Source organism: Microcebus murinus, chromosome 14, assembly GCF_040939455.1.
Source record: "Microcebus murinus isolate Inina chromosome 14, M.murinus_Inina_mat1.0, whole genome shotgun sequence".
In the NCBI taxonomy this organism is placed as follows: Eukaryota; Metazoa; Chordata; class Mammalia; order Primates; family Cheirogaleidae; genus Microcebus; species Microcebus murinus.
This window is the reverse complement of record NC_134117.1, coordinates 23,646,968-23,669,870: the sequence shown is the minus strand read 5'-3', so window position 1 is coordinate 23,669,870 and position 22,903 is coordinate 23,646,968. Positions and strand designations below refer to the sequence as shown.

The 22,903-nt window shown below is 41.8% G+C and overlaps 1 protein-coding gene across 2 annotated transcripts in view; it reads left to right on the top strand.

Moving 5' to 3' along the window:
- CNNM2 (cyclin and CBS domain divalent metal cation transport mediator 2) overlaps positions 1-22,903 on the top strand; it is a 149,516-nt gene that overhangs the window by 103,264 nt on the left and 23,349 nt on the right. For both annotated transcript variants that reach the window (XM_012770265.3, XM_012770274.3), the window contains exons 2-4: positions 15,537-15,680; positions 18,981-19,118; positions 21,126-21,295. In XM_012770265.3, the coding sequence (XP_012625719.1) occupies positions 15,537-15,680; positions 18,981-19,118; positions 21,126-21,295 (452 nt within the window). The remainder of the gene's footprint in view (positions 1-15,536; positions 15,681-18,980; positions 19,119-21,125; positions 21,296-22,903) is intronic.

The window sequence follows — 22,903 nt, the reverse complement described above, 5'->3', positions numbered from 1 at the left end:
GGAATTTATGGTAGAAACTGTTTGGTTTTAAACATCACCTGATTGCATCTTTTTCTCCCCCGTAAGGATGATGAAGAGCTTGAGGTTTCCGAGGACAGGAAACAGAGGAGTAAAGTGCTAGGACTTCTTTTATTTTAGGACAATGAGGAAACCTTGAAATATTTTTGCCCTTTCATTTTATTTTTTCAAATTTATTATGTGTACAGAATTTGTAGAAGAGCTTAATACATTGGATAAGAATTTGAACTCGATGATTTCATTTCCCTCCCAACTCCAATATTCAGTGAACTTTTGATAATTTTAATAGCTCTTATATCACATGATTTTTTTTTTTTTTTTTTTTGAGACAGAGTCTCATTTTGTTGCCCAGGCTAGAGTGAGTGCTGTGGCATCAGCCTAGCTCACAGCAACCTCAAACTCCTGGGCTCAAGCAATCCTCCTGCCTCAGCCTCCCTACTAGCTGGGACTACAGGCATGTGCCACCATGCCCAGCTAATTTTTTCTATATATATTAGTTGGCCAATTAATTTCTTTCTGTTTATAGTAGAGATGGGGTTCGCTCTTGCTCAGGCTGGTTTTGAACTCCTGACCTCGAGCAATCCGCCCGCCTCGGCCTCCCAGAGTGCTAGGATTACAGGCATGAGCCACCATGCCTGGCCAACATGATTATTAACTATATAATATATATATACTTGTATTGACCATGTAATAATATATAATAACAACTCTACCTCCTTATTCTAAATTAAAGTTATCAGGAAGGACTTCCTGAAAGAGACTTAAGTGAGAAAAGGGAAGATAAGGTTTTTCTTGTAACAAAACCAACTCTTAGTTTCCCCTTTAGCAGGTTTGAAAAGAACTGATAACCTTGCTTCCTCCTTAAAATGCCTGCTACCACCACAAATGGATGGTGTGGTTTGGTCTACAGTATTTTTTAGCACATTGTCTGGGCTTAGGTAATTTTTGTCTACTATGAGTATTGCAGGAGGTCCACATTTTTATGTATGGTTTTTTGTATTATTATTGATCTTGTCTACTTGTTTGGAAATCATCCAAGAAGTTAGTTTAGTTAAAGTCAAGAAGTTTGGACTATAGAACAAAGTTCTAAATGATTACTGGTCTAAAAACTGGAACATAAGAAAGGAACAGAAGAACAAATCATAAAATTAAAGTACAATTATTTGGCTTTAGCAGAAGTATTTCTTTTATTTTTATTTTATTTTATTTTTTGGGACAGAATCTTGCTTTGTTGCCCAAGCTAGAGTGAGTGCCGTGGCGTCAACCTAGCTCACAGCAGCCTCAAACTCCTGTGCTCAAGCAATCCTGCTGCTTCAGCCTCCCGAGTAGCTGGGACTATAGGCATGCGCCACCATGCCCGGCTAATTTTTTCTATATATATTAGTTGGCCAATTAATTTCTTTCTATTCATAGTAGAGACGGGGTCTCGCTCTTGCTCAGGCTGGTTTCGAACTCCTGACCTTGAGCAATCCTCCTGCCTCGGCCTCCCAAAGTGCTAGGATTACAGGCGCGAGCCACCGCGCCCGGCCAGAAGTATTTCTTTTTAAAATCTCCTATTATTGACTATGTAGGACTGTCATGAATCTATTGGACTATTCCCTCACTAGTATAGTCAATCTTCATTCATCATCCTTAAAAAGGCTGGGAGCCTAAAGGAGGGACAAAAATAGTCTCATTGGTTCTAAAATAAACCCTTCAGTTCTATAGAAGAACCACCTGTCTCTTGGGAAAGATGAGAAGGTTCCCATCATCTCAGCCTCAAAGCCATCTTTCTGTCTTAGCCATGTTTTCCATTGCTGATCATTTGCTAGGAAAACATTCCAATGAGTGTACAGTGGGTGTTACAGACCACCAAAAAAGATGAAATGGAGATGCCCGGCATGCCTCACTATTTGTAAGAAAATATTTCCCCAAAAGATGGGAAAATCTAAGTCTTTAAATACTCTGGGAGAGAGAAAGAATGGAAAAAACTCTTTTGTCTCTGTTTCATTGGTTCATGAGATTTTCTCACAAATCATTTGGATAGGCCATTAAGCAAGTCACATAATGACTGGAATTTTCTATTAATTGCCTCACTTTGGGTTTCTGGCTAAAGAATCTGGCAGCAAGACTGAAGAACAAGCAAAAGAGGGAACAGGCAGGCCGGTGGTAGTGTGGGAATGTGAGCCTGTCATGGCTGGTGGCCTGGAGTCCTGACTTAGGTGAGAGGGCCAGAGGGCTGTCTTCAATAGGGTAGTCCACATGGATGGATGAAAGTGAGTGACTTGGCTGCTTGTCTTTTAGACACAAACACAATTTAGTCTAGCTAAACTCTTTATTCCAAGAGGTTACTTTACCTGCTGTTTCCATCGGGAATTTCGCTGAGCAGGTCTGACACAGCACGCACACATTAGTTTGCCTTCATAGACCATCCGTCGTCCATTGTTTTAGCTTTTTAAGACATGAGAAGTTAGTTTAATCCTATTTTTCTTCACATGTTTGCTATCTAAATCCCTTTGTGGTATGGGTGCTAAGTCTCTCAGTCAGGGTCCAACCAGAGAAACAGAGCCAATAGGATGAACACACACACATTTATCAAGGGATTTATCTTAAGGAACTGGCTTATGCATTGTGGGGGCTCAAAGTCCAAAGCTGGTAGAGCAGGCCGGCAGGAAGAGAAGCTCACAAGTGGGTAGGAAACCTACAGACATCGTCTGAAGCTGTTTTTACAGGTGGGATTTCTTCTCTCCTTCAGAAAGCCTTCACCCTGCCTTTTAGGCCTTCCAACTGATTGTTAGGTCCACCCAGAATAATCTCTTACTTAGTGCCAACCCATTAGGAACTTTAATTGCATTAGCAAAATCCCTTCAGCAGCACCTAGATTAGTTTTTAATGAAATTACTGGGGACTCTTGTATCCATCACATTGGGAGGAGCTAAAGAGGAACTGCTGGCCAGGCCAGTGGCTCAGGCCTGTAATCCTAGCACTCTGGGAGGCCAAGGCGGGCGGATTGCTCAAGGTCAGGAGTTCAAAACCAGCCTGAGCAAGAGCGAGACCCCGTCTCTACTATAAATAGAAAGAAACTAATTGGCCAACTAATATATATATAAAATTAGCCGGGCATGGTGGCGCATGCCTGTAGTCCCAGCTACTCGGGAGGCTGAGGCAGAAGGATTGCTTGAGCCCAGGAGTTTGAGGTTGCTGTGAGCTAGGCTGACGCCACGGCACTCACTCTAGCCTGGTCAACAAGCGAGACTCTGTCTCAAAAAAAAAAAAAAAAAAGAGAGGAACTGCCTTAGAAGATAAGATCCTAGTGCCACTGAGCTGCTTGTGCAGACATGTATTAGAGCAAGGCTAGGTTTAATAGGGTCTTTGCTACTCCCTCCAAAAAAAGTTCCATCCAGGCATTCAGTTATATAATAACTTCTTGCTACTTGCCTCAACCAGGGAAGCATGGTTGGCTAATCTAGTCTGGATTGGGCTGCACTCTTGGGTTTTCGCATGTAAAACAAGCTTTTGTTGACTAAAATTGTTTTCCTATTGATTGACATTTTGTGAGCTTTTAAATGTCTGTTTAAACTTAAAATCTAAAGCATAATATAATGAGTGAGATGTGCACCATCTGGGGGATGGTCATGCTGGAGACTCAGACTTGTGGGGGGAGGGGGGGAAATGGGCATTTATTGAAACCTTAAAATCTGTACCCTCATAATATGCTGAAATAAAAAAAAAAGAACAAAAAAAATCTAAAGCATAAGAGCCTCTGCCAATAGAAAACTAAGCTCTTATTTCACCAGAGAAGCTATTTAAATGATCTGTTTGGGGGTGGGGGTGGAGGAAAGAGAGGGAATTGGATGTGGTTATAAAGGGGCAGCAGGAGGGATCTTTGCGGTGATGGAAATGTTGTGTGTGGGGATTATATTGATGCCAATATACTGGTTCTGATATTATGTTATAGTTTTGCAAGCTGTTACCATTGGGGGAAAGTGGGTAAAAATACATGGTATCTTGGGCAAAAATACACAGGATCTTTCTGTTACTTTTACAGTGCATGTGAATATAGTCATCTCAAATTAAAAATGCTCCATTTTGTAAAGCAAAGGATCCTTTTGTAATATGAATATTTTCTAATTCATCTTTTAAAAATCATGTTTTCTTAAGGAAGTAGACATCTGTATATACTTAGCCCTGTGTTAGGAATAAAGTATATATTCAGTATATATAAATATATTTATAGAGACGAGCCTCACTATGTTGCTCAGGCTGGACTCGAACTCCTGGGCTCAAGCAAACCTCCACCTCAGCCTGGCTTAGCTGGGACAACAGGCATACACCACTGCAACAGGCTACTCAATATATATTTGATGAGTAGAAGAAAGCATGCCTGATGAGAAAATTTTAGGTGACAGTTGAGTGTGGTGTTTAATATGAAATGTTTTGTAAAAATCACGGTCAAATTCTTAGATGAAATATTTGACATACTATAAAGTGATAGTCTTTACTCTGTAGTGATGACTAAGAGAAGATGCAGTAATCTCAAAAATAATTCCAGAAATATACCTAAAATCTAAGTCCAAAGGAAACATCTAGAAATCTGAAGTAGGTAGTTTTAGGACAAGTAGAATATCATTTTATCCCAGAAAGTTAAATAGATTAAAAATAAAAATATGTTCCAAAGATTTAAATTTGTGATTTATAAATTCATTCAGTAAATATTTGCACGCCTACAGTGTCAGGCAGGTATCTATAGTTCTAATATAGTTGAGGTACTGTTCTAATAGGTAAACATTGATGTCCTTGAAGGCAACCATGCCTGCCCCAAGTCGTCATTGCTACAACTGTAAAATCTGAGAACCACATGATTTGTTTTACTCAATGTATAATAGTTCTGATCTTACTGCACAGATGTATAAAATGAGAAGTGAAGTTCAACTAGTTAATTTTAAAATAACGTTTAAAAATATAAGCAGTAAGAAGAGATGAAATTTACAAAAAACTGAAGAAAGAAAAGAGTGCTAAGGACTAAGTCTTAGGGGTGAGGTCCCCAACTCCGTAGGAACCAGACTGCACAGCAGGAGGTGAGAATGAAGCTTCATCTGTATTTATAGCCGCTCCCCATCACTTGCATCACAGCCTGAGCTCTGCCTCCCCTCCCATGTAATTTTCTGATATTTTTCCTAAGGCTCCTCTCTACTCTTCAGCCCTGTTACGACACATGTGGCCTTGTTTGTCTTATCGACTGCCACAATCTCAAGTGCTTAAAAGAGTACCAGGAGCATAATAGGTGCTCAGGAAGTACACAATGAATGACTAGTTAAATGTTTGCCTTCCTCTTTTGGCATTCTTAGCTAAAAAAAAAATAACCGATGTCTATAGTTTGTTTCAAAAAACACACTATCACTTTGGATCTCAAAATTTTTGCCACTGGTCTGTTTGTTTCCTAGTGTCTGTGTACTTTTTAATGTTTCATTTAGTACCTGCAGTTCATTTCTAATGATTAAACTTCTAATTTATAGATGTAAACAAAATAATCCAAAGAAAACAATGTGGACACCAACATCCCTGCACTGAAGACTGTACAAAAAAATCTACAAACATAATTCTTTTAGACATTAATTGTCTTAGTTATTTTCAACCTGGATGTTGTTCTCTTTTTAGGGATATAGAATAAGAGACTAGAGTTAAGAATGGGAAGGTGGGACCAAGCTTAGTTTGGATGTTAGGAAACAGGCATTTATAGCAGACAGAAGGAAGCCTGGGACAATAGGAGGTTGCCTTGGGGCAGCGATGTGGAGTCTGACCTGGCTCCATGCACTGAGTACAAGGCCGCTCAGCCACTGTGGACACGACTTACCTCTTTGCTTCTCCTTTTTTTAAAAAGAAAAAAGTCGCTTAGGGGCTGATAACCTCTGTGACTTTCTACCTCCTGACTTTCAAAGTTGTTCAAGTGGCCAAAGAACAGCAGCAAGCCTGTTCCCTAAAAGCTATAATAATTTACTACATTAGTAAATGCATGCAGGGTTCCATCCAGGAAGTGATCCTATTAGGAAATATTATCTGTATCAAATAAAACTCTACTCTCACCACAAAAAGGTGAGGTTGGTTTGTGTGTGTGTGTGTGTGTTTAAAGGAAACCACAATTCCATGTTTCACCCCAGTGGCGCTCACTGGCGGACACGTGGGTCCAGGCCTGAGTGGGCGTGAGGCTGCTGATGGCTGGAGCCGTGGCGCTGTCCTGGCGGGAGAGCTGGGCTAACCACTTGCTGGTCAGCCTTTGGAATTTTTGGAAGTAGTAAAGTTTTTGGTTAAAAAAGGGGGGGGGCAGCTTTTGTCTCCCAGAATAGCAACAGTTACCATCATTTCAAGCCAGTGACTTCTATATACAGCAAATGCTTCTATATATATACTCATGCATTGTTTATATAGGACTATTTTAAGATTGGTCTCACATTTTTCTGGTGTATTTTACGGTGGGAAAATTCAATTGGAAAAAATGCACTTAGCTCTGTTGGGGATGGTAAGGTAAAATAAGTACTTAAAAAAAGACACATGAAGTTTGTTTTTGTTTTCATTTTAGCTTCAATCCGTACATAAATAGCTATGTGATAGCTCCTCAAAATGAAATTGCATTGCTTCTCCTTAAGCTTCAGCATTATAACTCATATTATAGTAGTGGATCGGCTACCACAGTAGCTGGTAGAAGACCTGCAAGGCATGCGTCATTGTCCACATCTTCATGACAGAAATCTGAGCATATGGCTTTGTGTTATGCGACTTGTCATTCAGGGTTCATTTTTCTTTTGATTTTGCCGCTTTGAAATGAAGGGACATGGAGAGGAAAAGGACCTGTCTGTGATTAAGAGTAATGTGGGTACAGAGACCCAGGCACCCCCAGAGTGTGGCGTGGCTGCGGCAGGGCTGTGAGGGGCAGGGTCCCTGTAACTGCGGGGTGGCGCCTTCCTACCTGCTCTGTGCAGAGGGTGGGTGCTGAGCCAGGTGCTATGGAAGGTAGGTAAGAAACAGGAGCTTCCCATCTGGCTGGGGAAAGTTCATAAACCTTAGTATCGGACAGAAAGCGACAAATGCCTCCAGAGAAATTTAGATAACGCTATGGGAGTTTGGAAATGCAAAAGACAATTTCTACCTTTGGGGAATAGGAAAGGCTTTAAGAGGAAGAGTGTGGAGGAAGCAGCATGGCACGGCAGGCGGACAGAATGTTGGGGTTATGATGGCCTTGAACCCCACTCTAGGGAGTTTTCTCCTTAATTCAGTAGCAGATGTAGTGGAGTAGGAACCGTAGAGACGGGTGTTGGGGCTGTGCTGGCTTGGCAGGGACTGGAGGGGTGGGGGCTGAGAATTAGTACAAAGGTGAATCCAGAGCTTATGATCTAGCTAGTGAGACAACCTCATGGCAGACTGCGGTGCAAGTCTCTTGCCAACAACTTCTCTATTCTTGCGTTCACAAAGGAAACTCACTAAGCCACAGCGTATCATAGCATTCGTTCCATCACTCAAAAGTGCTCGCTTCTTGTCACCTGTCGAATTGAGACAACTTCCTAGTGTGCAGGGGACAGACACAATGTCGGGGAAGGAGGAACAAGAGCCAAATGGTTGCTTCTCGTTGACTATTTGAAGGCTACTTTCCAGACACATCCTTGCGCAGGTTTCTCTCCTAGCTGAATGTCCCTGGCTTTTTTCATTGTTCCTAAGGTGACGTAGTTCATGTGTATCTCAGCATTTCTATTCCGTTTGCCTCTTGGAAAATACAAGACCCAGAGTCAAACACAGGATTCTAAATAGAGCTAAATATCATGGGAGAATTGCTTCCCTTTTTCTGAAGTTGTGTTGCTACTCGGTTATCGTGACATGTGGCTGGACCACATGTGATTTCTCTGTCCTTAAGGGATATCACCAAAGAGACGGGCTTGGGGAAAGGCAGTCCTGCAGGCAAGGTGGCATGGCATGCAGAGCTGCATTTCCCTGGAGCTGGGAGTCTGCGTAAGCTGCCGAGCCCCTCTTACCACTCTGTTACCTGTTCCCTGCTCCTCTCTCCCATCCCCACCTCCTGCCTCACTCACCCCTGTGGCCATAGCCTTGGCGGGTGCCCTGACTCCTGCTAGCCCTTCCTGGACGGTGGTTTTACAGTGTACACGTATGTAGAGTTTCTCTGAGCTGTGCATTTCATGCACTTTACTATAGGTGTGTATTCATTCATTCATTCATTAAAAGGGAAGGGAAAAGGAGAGAGAGAAGACAAAGATGATTTCAGGGTTTAAGGCTGGGTGATCGGAAATCCAATGGCGTCATGCCCAGATGCAGGGACTCAAAGAGGGAGGTGTTATTTTGGAAAGGACAAGCCAAACTGTCCCGATGACATAGACCTTTTCTCTCTGGCTAAGGCTGCCTGGCAAAAGCAGGCCAGTTTGCGCCTCCCTGTTAGAAGCTGGAAGGGCTGTAGGGAAGTCATGCTGGACGGAGACCCCATGACCCGGGCGTGTCACTTAAACTGTAATCCTCAGATCCTTCATCTGTGACCTTTATCTCAAGCGTCTTTTGTTAATTTGATTCTTTTGACTGCTCTCTGCTTCTTAAAATGGTTTTGTTTTTTGTTTTTGTTTTTAATGTGGCTTCCAAAACACCAATCTCTTTATCTCACCCCACTGACCACTCCTTCTCAGTCTCCTTCATGGTTGCATCTCAGCTTGCTGAGCTGTGACACTTTGGCATGCCCCAGCCTGGGTGTCGGCTCTTCTCTCCATCCATGGCCTAAGTGGTCCCATCGGGCTCTGGCTTTTCTGCCATCTGTGCGCTGACTCCCAGCCTTTATCTGCAGCCTACATCTCTCTCCTTCCCTCTCCTGAATTCTGGACTCATGTATCTAACTGCCTATTTGACATTTCCAATATTATGTCAAACTTAACCTGTCCGAAACTGAATGGATTTCTACCTTCCAAACTGACACCTTCCCCAGCCATCCTGGATAAATAGCAACTCTGCGTTCTTTGCAATTCAAACAACTTTAGTTATTCCGACTCTTCCTTCTCGTCTGCTCCACATCCAATCCACCAGCAAACCCTGTTGGCTCTATCTAAAATACTCAGTCTGTTCAGAATTCAGGTACTTCTCACCACCTGGTCCCCAGCGCTGTCCTCCCTCCCTTGCTTTCTGAGGTGACTTCCAGAGTTGGGTTTTCCTGCCTCAGCCCTTCTCCACTGCCATTCACCTACCACCAGCAGCCAGGGCGACCCTTTACAAACATAATGCAGATCATGTCACTTTCCTGCTCAGAATCTCCCAGTGACTGCCATCTCGAAGTAAAAGGTAAAGTCTCTACCACGGTTACACGATCCACCTTCACCCCTTTCCTTCCTGCTCACTGTGTTCCGGCTTCACTGCCTCCTGCCCCTCTGCCTGCCACTCACACCTGCGGCTCCTTCAGGTCCTTCAGCTTTGCTCACGCGCCACCTCGTCAGGCAGCCTTTCCCTGGCCATCCCGTGTTAACTGTGCTCCGCCCGTACTGTTTTGTTCTCCACAGCACATTTAACACAACGTGACTTGTGTTTTGTCTCCTTCCCTTAGTGCCTGTCTCCCCTACTAGAATGTTCCTCTTGAGCCAGTCCCTTGTTTTGTTCCCTGCAGCATAGCATGAGCCTGGCACCTGGTGGGCAGTCAGTAACTGCTTGCTGAAGGAATAAATGAATTTGTGTGACTATAGTTCATTGATAACTTACATAAAGCATTGTATTTTATGGCTTATAAATTATGCTCATAGGCATTATCTTACCTGATAAGTTTGTGACTTTTCTTTTTTTTTTTTTTTTGAGACAGAGTCTCGCTTTGTTGCCCAGGCTCGAGTGAGTGCCGTGGCGTCAGCCTAGCTCACAGCAACCTCAAACTCCTGGGCTCAAGCAATCCTCCTGCCTCAGCTTCCCGAGTAGCTGGGACTACGGGCATTCGCCACCATGCCTGGCTAATTTTTTGTATATATATTAGTTGGCCAATTAATTTCTTTCTATTTATAGTAGAGACGGGGTCTTGCTCTTGCTCAGGCTGGTTTCAAACTCCTGACCTCGAGCAATCCGCCCGCCTCGGCCTCCCAGAGAGCTAGGATTACAGGCGTGAGCCACCACGCCCGGCCAGTTTGTGACTTTTTGTCAACCAGACTAAATGCAATTCTAACTATAAAGTGTTTTGACTTCCCTTACTGCTAACATGCAACCTGGCTTGCTTGGGGGATCTTAAGTATGGCCATTAAAATATATCATCCCTCTCATTTTGTTAGTCACATGGAACCTAAATTCTGACTTAGCATTTCTTTCTTTTATCACTAGTTCCATATAACTCCCCCTTGGGAACTTTATTAATTCCTATTTATTGAATTATTATTGTAATTTGTTAGTAAGCTGGAAATCCTTTAAAAACAAAGGCATATCAAATGCTTCATTGGCCCTATCCTTGGTTAGAGAGGGTGCCACAGCATCACACAAGCTTAGGGAACTGTGAGGCTCTGCATCCTGCGCTACTGCTGCCCTCTGGAGTTGTGCGGCACAGCGGCAATACTGAACATAAGATGTGTGGCTCGATTTCTCATTACTGGATTTTCCACTTATTTTTTTTTTTCCTGCTGTTTAAGTGGCATTTTAGGACCCCACAGGTTGTTTGTTTTGTGCTCACATTGTTGGGTTTTTTTTTACTATTGTCATTTTTATTAGCACAGCTATATCAAGTCGTTCCTGATTCCTTTGCACATCCGCCCTGTTGACTTTCTTAGCTGTTTCGGTTAGGCTGCAGGCTGTCCTGGCCTGCTTCAGTGACATCAACATTGTCTGAGAACAAATGGGTCCTTATCTTCATGAGAAGTCACATATCCCTAACCTAACCACCCAACCTAACCAGGTCAGCCTAACCACTGTCCTGTTGCTGATGCCCATCAAAATGCAAATGGGTTCTACCTGTCATTCAAAATTTGAGTCTAGAAGCGTGATAGAGTTAAAGATGCAAGTGTGGTAACCTGCTACCATTTGGGGCTTGTTTACAATCCAGGGAGAATATACAAGTGATAAACTCTGATTGTGGAGCAGTGGAAGCAGGCAGAGGTAGAAATTTGATCCAATTCTATAATACCCTCAAATAGATGATTTTCATTACTTTATCTCCCAGTGAAGACATGGTTCTTATAATTTCATCTGTGCTGGTGCCCTGCCTTGAGTGCATAGCAGTTGTAGAAACATGAACAGTCTAGGCTATTTCATATTATAACTTGTTTGTCACTCTGAATTTGAAGAGATACAGTCATAAAGTCCTCTACTCTGCCAATAGACCTGCCAAGACTCTCTTAGGCCTGGCTTAGTGATTCCTTTTTCCTCCATTTCTAAGACCAGAAGAGAAGGGTGAAGAGTTTAAATGTAAGGACAGTTCAAAGTAACTGACACCCTGCAAGACCCCTCATAGCCAGAAAGGGCTCTTTCCAAGCCCTAATCATGATGGCAATTTACACTTTGTTTGATCTATCTTCATGAAGTTGACCAGGTGTGGTGGCTCATGCCTGTAATCCTAGCACTTTGGGAGGCTGAGGTGGGAGGAAGGATCGCTTGAGGTCAGGAGGTCAGACCAGCTCAGCAACACCGAGACCCCTTCTCTACAAAAGAATAGAAAAATTATTAGCAAGGCATGATGACATACACCTATAGTCCCAGCTACTTGGGAGGCTGAGGCAGGAGGATCGCTTGAGCCCAGGAGTTTGAGGTTGTAGTGTGCTATGATGTCAACACTGCACTCTAGCCTGGGCTAGAGTATCAAAAAAGTTTTAAGTGTAATTTAATACCTATAATTACATGATTTGTTGAAATTACATGATTTGTTGATTGCTATATTTTCATTTGTCTCTTTGGAAGTTAAGAATCCATTAGTTTAAATGGCTGTATAACTTCTAGAAGCTCTAAAAAACAAAAAACAAACAAAAAAATCCATTAGTTTATAATCTTTTAGTTTTTAGTTTTTCTCCAGGTTGCTTTTCTGCTTTCAATCCTGACTTAATTCCTCCAATGCTTATGTTAAGAAAGGGCTTGTTTAAGTTCAGTTTTTTAAAATCTCTGTATCGAAAAGTTGTTCACATTTTCCTTTAGATTGATCTCCTGATAAGAACTAAAATCTAAATTCCCTGCAGTGAATGGTCAAGTGGGAAAGTGTACTGAATTGCTATTCTGTAAAGGTGTTTTTTGTTTTTGTTTTTCTTTTTTTTGGTACTGCACATGGAGAAGGAGATTCAGAAGGAGTTTCTCACCAGGACTTCCAAACTAAAAGAATGTGGCTCTGGGGCAGATAAAGGAGTTTCAGTGATGCAGGTGGAAGGTGTGAGTGGTGACTACAAGTGAACTCTGAGGAAAACTTAATTTTCTATCTAAGAAGGCTAATTCACATGAATAATTTCTCCTAGAGTAGGGCCCTTTCCCGTCAGATCTGTTGGTGCTTTTGAGCTGGTATTTCAAGTATGTGCATCTGCATTTAAATGAGTTGCTCCAAGACAATCTGATTATACAGTAGTTACTTTGGTGAGAATAGCGCCTCAGTGGAATGGAAACTTCATTTTGAGTCTAATATTAGACCTTGCTTTGGAAAATTCCTTTTAAATGATCACAAGCTGGGAATAGCAAAAGAATTTAACTTTCGACAGACAGCATTCACCAAGAATTTTTAACTGCTTATGTTGGGTCCTTGGGAAAGCAGATGTGAGAAACCTACCGAACTGAATGGGTGAGAGGAGAATTGACTTGACCTGATGCAGTGTTTATATCTGTTGCTGATAAGTTTCCTCCTCGTCTCCATTGCTCAAAATATTTTCATTCTTTGAGCATGAGTGTGCTGGGGACGAAAATTGTTAGGATGCCTAATTGTCTAACAATCTAAACTTCTGGGCTTGCGGATGCTGTCGCGTGTGAAGGGGTCTGAGGCAGACCAGAAGCCGGGCTGAGGAAGGGTTGGCAAACCACAGGACCAAAGCCAGCTTCTAGGAGAGTGCTGGGGACTCGATCAGACCTGGCCTTCAGAGAATATTTTTAATTTGACTGTCTGTTCGTGTCTGAGTGAATACACCCAACTTGAAGTGTCAACTAAACCTTATTTAAAGCCACTACACTCCCACCCCCACCACCCAAACAACCACATGCTGTCATTTAAATCTCTCTATATAAATGTTAACTGATTGTGAAGTTTCCAGATCATGTCTACTTTGGCTTAATTTATGGATATGTTTTGCTTTGCATGCCTTGATTGGGAAAACCAATGCTAGTGTTTGAGTAATGCATTTACTACTTTAAAAGATCTTTATGAAATTGAAATATTTAATCACATGTACATTTAATTTCATATTTTTTCCCTCTAAGCTGGTAATAAGTTGATGGTGCCTTAGAATTGAGAAAAAGTATTCATAAGAGTTGCCACTCATCCATTGCCCAACAGACCCTAGTCACTGTCTTTGCTGGCTGACAACATTTCTGGCCTTCACAACAGCTCTCCGCAGTAGTAGTTATTTTGAGCCTGGTTTTAGAGATGAAGAGACCAAAGCTCAGAAAAGTTACTAGTTTGCTCTTGGTTGTAAAGCTGGTAATGGCTAATGAGTGTGCATGCTGGAGTTCAAATCCAAGACTGTTCCACTTAACAGCTCATGTTCTTCCCTTACCATCTGCCCATCCCCTACATCAGCAGTTCTTAACATTTTTTTTTTTTTTTTTTATCTTAGGATCCCTTTAAACTCGTAGAAATTGAGGACTCTTGAACTAATTGCAGTGTGGGTCCCTGGATTGGGTAATGAAGCAGAAAGAGGACATTAGTGGACAAATCACTGAAATTCAAATAAAGTCTGGGGTTTATTTACTAGTAATATATCAATGTCTATTTCTTAGTTTTGACACCTGTATCATGGTAATATAAGATGTTAACAGTGGGGGAAACTAGGAGAAGAGTATATAGGAACTCTCTATACTACCTTTGTAACTTTTCTGTAAATGTAAAATTATTCCAAAATTTTATTTTTAAAAAATCTGTTGTATCTTATACTCTGAATGGGTTGTATACCCATGTATGATTTTGTAACATTTGTTGCCACAATCATTTGAAAAATATTGGTTCACTGATTTATACAAATCTTCAAGATGTTTACACATTGCATTACTCAATAAGTTTAAAAAATCATATTCGTTACTATCACCACCCATCTCATCAGAAAAGTCTTTAACTATTGAGAAGCTTTCATACTCATGGTGATGGATAAAAGTTTCTCAGAATTCTAACTTTCCATTGAAAGCTTAAATATTTTCATTGGCAGCAAATACTGCCCATTGTTTTCCTTGATGTGACAGGTTCATTTTGTTCATTTTTGAGAAAATGTCTGGCCGGGCGCGGTGGCTCACGCCTATAATCCTAGCACTCTGGGAGGCCGAGGCTCGAGGTCAGGAGTTCGAAACCAGCCTGAGCAAGAGCGAGACCCCCCCCCCCCCGTCTCTACTATAAATGGAGAGAAATTAATTGGCCAACTAATATATATAGAGAAAATTAGCCGGGCATGGTGGCACATGCCTGTAGTCCCAGCTACTCAGAAGGCTGAGGCAGCAGGATCGCTTGAGCCCAGGAGTTTGAGGTTGCTGTGAGCTAGGCTGACGCCAGGGCACTCACTCTAGCCTGGGCAACAAAGTAAGACTCTGTCTCAAAAAAAAAAAAGAAAATGTCTGACAAATACCTGAATCTAAATAACCATAGTTTGTCTGGTAGTCATTCTCCCAAGTAAAGATGATGTCTGGTGAAGAAAGTGGCTAATCACAGGAGTGCCTTTCCTCAAGAACCTGTTGTAGTTCAGAGTGCAACAGAACTGTGTCGTGGTACTTCCCATGTTGTCATGTAGAATATTAAAAGACATGTATTCAGGGTCAAGATTTAGTGATATTAATTTTTACTGCTCGATCAAGGACATTTGTAAGAGAAACTGACTTTTTCCTTTCAACTGTGCCCGTGTGATGGTGGAGAATAGTGACCACCAGCACGGTCTGCCCACCCTGTACCTCCCCACCCCCCGACTTGGTCCATGCGAAGGCGCCTCTGCACCGTCAGTTCAAATATCAACGCAGTGAAAATGGCTGGTAGCATCTTTGTATTATAAAAATATTAAAAGTTTGACCTCACCCACATCCTAAAAGGATCTTGGGAATTCCTGTGGGACTGTTGACCACCCTTTGAGAACTGTTCTTTTAAAGTGGCAGTTGCTAAAAGGGGACATAGAAGAGCTGACCGTACTGAGGACCAAATCCATTCCATGCAAAGAGCCAGAGTGTAGTATGTGTACAGGGTGACAGTTTCTTGCTTTTAATGGCTCATAAGGCTTTTCCATTTGTTTGTGATATTTCCATACCATCTTTAAATGCTGAAATGGGGTCTTTGATAATTTGGTATCTGTATTTGCTATTTTTTTTTTTTACCATAATCATATGTAGGATGTTGTTCAGGAAATTCAGAAAGTCACCTCTTAAATGTTTTCTTTTCTTTAAAGGTAAATCTCACCTGGCTATTGTGCAGCGGGTAAACAATGAGGGAGAAGGGGATCCATTTTATGAAGTTCTGGGAATCGTCACCTTAGAAGATGTGATTGAAGAAATAATCAAATCTGAGATTCTAGATGAAACAGATTTATACAGTGAGTAGCATTGTCTGATATTTCTTAAAACCTTTGCTATTTTTTGTTGTCATGTTGCTTGTGAGTCATCTGGCATTTCTCCAGGTGTTGTCTGCCCATTTATTACGCACTCTGTGTGTAGGCTGTGTACAATCTGTGGGTGCGTCCCAGCCCCTTCAGCAGAGGGAAGAGAAGAGGCAGACCCCATAATGGCAAGTGGCAGTGTTCTTAGGAAAAGCCGACCATTGATCTGGGCATGGCTTACCCTGAACAGAAAACTCAGTCCTGGTTTTGAAATTTATTTTATGTTTATAAAGATAATTGTTTTCTACTAAATGTTTAATTTATACAGCTAGGTAAATTGTTCTCAGGTAAATTTCTGTTTCTACTGAAGTTCGTAATACAGGTACTTAAAAACTGAATGGGATTTGTTAAATTGATAGATGACAACTGTTGAAATTTCCTTGTCCTAGAACCCATGGGTCAGAGGCAGAGGTGTGGTTTGGCGGGAGTGGGATGGGGTATGGGAAGCAGGATGGGGCAGGTGCATAGTAAGAATGTGGTTTTCCTCTTCTCAGCTTCTCTGCCTTCTTTTCTGGGGGGAGAAGAGGGAGGGGAGTGGATCAGGGAAGGGGGAGGTGAGTATTCATACTTCATTTGCCCAGGTGTAGACTTGATCCTAGGCTGAGTGTTAACCTGAATCCTGTCTCATGAAAGTGCACAACTGGATCTCTGGACTGTGGAGCTTAAACCACCTGCTGTAGCCTCATTCTTGGCACTGTGCAAGGGTTTCATGATGCCAGAGTTGGCCCAAGGCCTGAGATGTTTGGGGCTCTCAGGTTGGATGGAGAAAGCATCTGGGCTCTGTTTATCCTACTTGGCTCTAAAACATGGCTTGGAGGGGAAATGGACTGTTCCAGTGGGCTGGGGCACTTGGGACAAAGCCTGTCTTGCTCAAAGCAGAATGATTCTATTCAGTTCTGCTAGGAGGGAACATCCTCATTTTAAACTTGAGAAAGTCTTCATGTACCCCTAAAAGAATACATTTTATATTTAGCTAATGACTGTCTTCGGAAAATGTATCCTGCTTTTTCCTCATATCCGTGTGTCATTCTTAAAAAACACCCTTTCCCATGTCTGTTTTATCTTTCTGACACTTAAGGGGTAGTGAGAAGTCTCATAATAGAGAATGCTGTTACCTGTGTGTTTACATTCTTTTCTTCCTTCCTCGTAAGTGACTTTATTTATTTATATATTTTTAAGACAGAATCTCGCTTTGTTGCCCAGGCTAGAGTGAGTGCCGGGGCATCAGCCTAGCTCACAGCAACCTCAAACTCCTGTGCTCAAGCAATCCTGCTGCCTCAGCCTCCCAAGTAGCTGGGACTACAGGCATGTGCCACCATGCTTGGCTGATTTTTTCTATATATATTAGTTGGCCAATTAATTTCTATTTATAGTAGAGATGGGGTCTCTTCTCTTGCTCAGGCTGGTTTTGAACTCCTGACCACGAGCAATCTGCCCGCCTCGGCCTCCCAGAGTGCTAGGATTACAGGCGCGAGCCACTGCACCCGGCCATAAGTGACTTTAAAAACCAAGTATAGGCTCACATCTATGATCCCAGCACTTTGGGATGTCAAGTTGAGCCCAGGAGTTTAAGATCAGCCTGGGCAACTTAGCCAGACCCCATCTGTACAAAATATTTTAAAAATTAGCCAGGCATGGTGGTGCATGCCTGTTGTCTCAGCTACTCAGGAGGCTGAAGTGGGTGGATCACTTGAGCCCAGGAGTTTGAGGCTGTAGTGAGCGATGATCTCACCCCACTGCACTCCAGCCTGCTGGACAGAGCCAGACTCTGTCTCTAATTAATAAAAACTAAGGGTGTCTCTGTGCATTTGTTTCCCCAAGGGTAGTACTCATCATTAGAAAGACAATTTAACATTCATGAGATCTTATATATGCACTTCAGTTTTATATAAATGTTAGTTTAATTTCTTTTAAGCCTTGACTGGACTGATTTCATATAGAAGTGTTGCCTCACATGACTGGTTCAAAATGCTAGACTCTTGATTTCTGGTATATTCTTGCTCTGGATAGGAGATGGGGGATGACAGCTATTGCCATTAGAAAATTATTTTTAAATCTTGTATTGTTTTACACTGTCTGTTCTCAAAAGAATTTGAGACAGAAGAAAAGGTAGAAGTTGTGATTGCCCTCTCCCCAGGAAAAGCCCAGTAACCAGTCTGTCTTGCTCTAGGCAGGAAGTGATACTGCAGTGACTCCAGATTCTTAGAGAAAAAGCGATTGGGGTCTTGTCTTTGTGCTAGTTTTTTCATGATCATTACTTTGTCCAGAAAAACGGTTTCTTGTGAGACACCTTCTAGGTCAGGGGTTGGCAGCCGACAGCCCACGAATGCCTGCCGCCAGTTTTTGGAAGGCCTGCAAGCTAAGAATGGCTTTTTACCTGTTTTAATTTTTGATAAAAATCAAAAGTAGAATAATTTATGCACATCACAAGTAATTATTATTTTGACTTTTCTGAAATTCAGATTTCAGTGTCCATAAATAAGGTTCTGTTGGCACACAGCCATGCTCATCCATTGACACTTTCGCTACCCACCAGCATGGAGACAACACGATAGCCCTGCAGAGCCTAAACTATTTACTCTCTGGCCCTTTACAGAGGAAGTGTGCCAACCCCCATTCTGGATCACCTTCATATTTCCTTGACCTTGAGGATCTCATGGTCCAGGGTTAGCAGTGAAGCAAACAGATCTTACTGAAATGCTGTTCTACGAGAACGTTCTTGTTTGTTTCTTAAAGGGTTTCATTTGTGTGTTCGCTTGCAGCTGAAGCGAGGGGACTCTTACAGGCAGGGACACACTTTGCTGGTGTGTAGCGAAGTGGTGGTTCCGCACCAGGGTGTGCTCACGTTGAGTAGCAGGAGACTGTGAGCTCCAGGCTGCAAACTGCTTGTGCCTTTATGTTGGTTCTGTGAGTGTTTTGTCCAGGTCTGCCTGACCATGTGCTCAGAGTGGCTCTCTGAGGACCTTCATGAAGTACATTTACTAACCAGGTTGCCTGCTGTTACTTTCTTTGGATCGTGCCGTGACTATGGTGCCTGCCGATTTGATGATGATCCTCTCTCCCCCTCCCCTTTCCACTTTATTTCCACGTGCTGTTTGTATGGAGAGCTCCCACATCTGGAGGGACAGTCCAGCCTTTCCAATATATATATATATATATATTTTTTTTTTTTCATTCAAAAAGAGCCTGATCTCATGATACACGTTTCCTTATTTTTTTTTTTCATTTCTCCCTCAGCTGATAACAGAACGAAAAAGAAAGTGGCCCACCGTGAAAGAAAGCAAGATTTTTCTGCCTTTAAGCAGACAGACAGCGAGATGAAGGTTAAAATATCACCACAGCTCCTCTTGGCCATGCACCGTTTCCTAGCAACAGGCAAGTGCCGCTTATCACAGTTTGAAATCTCTACCAACCCTGGAGCGTGCTTCTCACCCACCACTGACGGGGTGGGCTGGGGGTGGACACCGGGAAATGGGGTGATAAGTAATGCCACTTTTGTGTTTTGTTTTTTGTTTCTTTGTTTTTTTGTTTTGTTTTGTTTTTTTTCTTTTTAAATTCTCTCCTCTCCTATGTTCAGTGTCGGCATGAACCCTCTGAGACATTTACCAGGGGTGGACCAGTAACTTAAAATTGGTCTGAAAGGTAAGGATGAATGTTAGTGCCACACTGCATGTGTACCGTAGGCGGAGCGCCTCCCCCGGCTAGGCGTGCGGGAGAGCCCGCCGGCGGGGCAGGCTGGCGCCATGAGCCAGACCCCAGCGTGCGTGGCCGGACAGCTGTGTCCGGTCTCTCTCCAGCTTGCCTTGGAAGAACAGTCGGCCATCAGTGGTGACGCGGGGGCTATGATTTGCAAAGAAGAAAAATAGGTTTTCGAAATTAATATCTTTTCTGGTTTTAATGAAATCAGAGATTCTAAGAACCTTGACGTGGATTTCCTGATGGCCTCTTCAAATCAGGTTGTTAACTTGGGCCCATTCCAGGAGGCAAAGGTTCACATTATTAAAACCACCAACCCGGCCGGCACTGACTGCTCCAGAGAGGTCAAGGTTGACTGAACTTAAGAGACAGACCAACCCTTCTCACATCCCCAAGTGGCTCTCTAGGTGAAGGGTGAGCTCTGTTGGCCAGGGGAAGTGAGAGAAAGCCTCAAAGTACCCAGTGGCTTGTAGAAGACATCAGTGTCCAAGATGGGCAGCCTTCCAGCTGCATGCAGAGTACTCGAAATACTTTGAAAAGAAGGCTGACGCAGCCACGTGATGGAACACTACGTACTCTTTAAGATCACGTTTTCAGATACACAGCAATGCCCACAATATAATATTCATGACTTGGGAAAATATTCACAATTTAATGTAAAGTGGGAAAACAACGGAATCTAAAACTGTGTGTACGTTAAGATTAAAGTTGTGTGTTTGTGTGTACACACACGAACAATATGCACAGGCACACATGCCCGGGCATAGCACTGAAAAGAAATGCTCACCAGTGGCTCAGAATGGTTGTCTGAGTGGTTGGTTTATAGGTAATTTTTATTTTCTTCTTTATCTTTTTCTATATTTTCTAAAATTTCTACAGTATACTATCTTATTACACAAAAGTCACAATCTAATTCAGAATTTACATCTTTTATATAAAACATAATTAAAAATATAATTTTAACTTACTCTTTTTCTAACTCTGATAATATTGTTCCTCACCATTTAAGAATCACAAATTAAAACTAAATGTTACCCTACTCTGCCTCTTGGTTATCATAAGGTCCAGTTGCAGGATAGCACCCTTGAATCAGTAATTTTGGTGTGTGTTATTTTAAATAAAATTGCTATCTTTGTAAATACCGCTCAACATTATTTTTTTAAAAATTAGCCAGTCAGAGTGCATGTTGATGTGTGCACATGCCTTGCTTTTACTCTGGGTCTCAGCCTTCGTTCCCGAATTTCTCAGGGCGGTTGCGTGGGAGAGTGGGATATAGCACACCTGTGTCTGCACCTGCCACTAACACACCAGCGCTTCCAGACCTTGGCTTCTTCCTTTGGCTGTTGTTGGACGGACAGACTGTCAGACTGTTGTGGCTTGTTGAGGGGCATTTGGCACTCAAGGAGCCTGCTTCTGATTGATTTTCATTTCTAGCAGTCAGAAAATTAGGATACTTTTATGAGGACTGAAGTCAAGGACAGGTTGAAAAGGAACAATGATGAGAACTTGGCATTTTCTAATTTCTCCCAGGTAATGTGTCCTCAGTGGATCACCAAATGGAAGTCTCGTTCATCCATACCATGTCACTTTGATTCCAAGCATTCTTACTATCTAAACACCTTGATTACTAGTGTATGTTTGTCTATCCATTTGAAGTGTAATATCAAGTTGTGTTTATATCTATAGAAGTAGAAGCATTTAGCCCATCCCAGATGTCAGAGAAGATCCTTCTCAGGCTGCTAAAGCACCCCAATGTCATCCAAGAACTGAAGTATGATGAGAAGAACAAGAAAGCACCAGAGTACTACCTCTACCAGCGCAACAAACCTGTAGACTACTTCGTTCTCATTTTGCAGGTCAGAAGAATTATTCATTCATTGTTTGCTTTCGTTGAGTAATCAATCACCTTTGCGGTTCTGAGGAGGTTTGGTACAGGTGAATGGGTGTCAAGGTTTACTTAACTTTTTGCATAAGGGGTAGCATTCTGCATGGGAGAATTTTGTCTCCCTGTTTTCGTATCTGTAAAGTAATTCTGATATAAATGTTATCAGTTACTTTAATTTACAATACTGAAAGGTACTCAATGATTGCTGAAGTGCTGAATCAAATGAAGAATGGTGACTTCAATGGTTAGAATTTTCTGAAGAGTTTGGCAAGGTGCCTGTACATGTCCATATCGTGGTTGGTGTTTGGAATTTAAGTGTTACAGCTTCCTTGGGGTGTCTTTTTTATCTTTTCTTTTTTTCCATCCCTCATTAGGATTTAGTCTTATACAACTTCATAGAGATATCTTAGTAACTCTTCCATTAACATTGTCAAAATAATCCATTTATTATTTTTATTCCTGGTTACTAACTAGACTGTTTTACAGAGGAACTGATAACAATAATTACAGCCTCTCAGAGCAATGGTAACTAGTTCCTTCTCACTATAACATAATCTACATAAGATGGGAAGGTCAGTTCATTCTGATCCCTCTTTGAGGGGCTTTGGTGTTTGAGTCCACAGGAGGCCTTGTTTATATCACTATTTCACTTAATAGAGCACTATCCTTGGCATGGGGGCCAAGGTGGGTATTATAATGAGTAACATGCTAGTTTTATCAACTTCTTATACCTCTTCATTAAAGAATTGCTTTTATAGGAAATCTGAGTTTATTTCAATACAAGAATATTAAGGGTGAGCTCTGTTGGCCAGGGGAAGGGTGAGAAAGTCTGAAAATACCCTTAAGCTTTCTCATATTTCTTGATGACTTCCTATATATGAATGGGAGCTACTATTATAAGAGTACAATTAGTACTTGGCAGGCCCTAAAATTTACATGAGCCTAGCAACTCCACAATTGTCTAAATGAATTAAGAAGGTTCTTTTGTGAAAATAACTCTTATCAGATATATAGATAATCATACTCCGGAAAGTGTGTGATCTTGTATATGACCCATGTGTGGGCAGTATTGTTTAGTCTGAAAGTGAGAGTGGGGAATGGAAAGATGCCATGGATTAACTGGTTACATGCCATTTTCTTATAGTTTGTCTTAGAAATATCTGTCCGCTGGTTTGCTAAGTTAGTACCCTGATTCTTCTAACTTTAGTCATCTTAATTGTTTTTCCTTTTCTCTAGAAATATATAAGCTCAAAAGTCTGAGAGCACTGTTGGGAATTTATTTACTGCAATGAAGGAATATAACATTCATGTTTCTCATAAAAACTAGATGTGAATATTCCTTAAGCCTAGAGAAACGGAATTACATTAAAGACTGATATAGGAGAATTTTGAGGATTGACATTATGAATTTCAGTGGTAATATTAGAAACTGGTTTTTGATTGTCTATTTTCACATAATTAGCTTTTATGAAGTTGTGATTCAGTAACACTCCATTGCCGTATCAGAAAAGCCACAGATCTAAAAATAAATTTTATGGAGAAGGGACTTCAAAATCCCTGTCCATTCTTTTAACAAAGA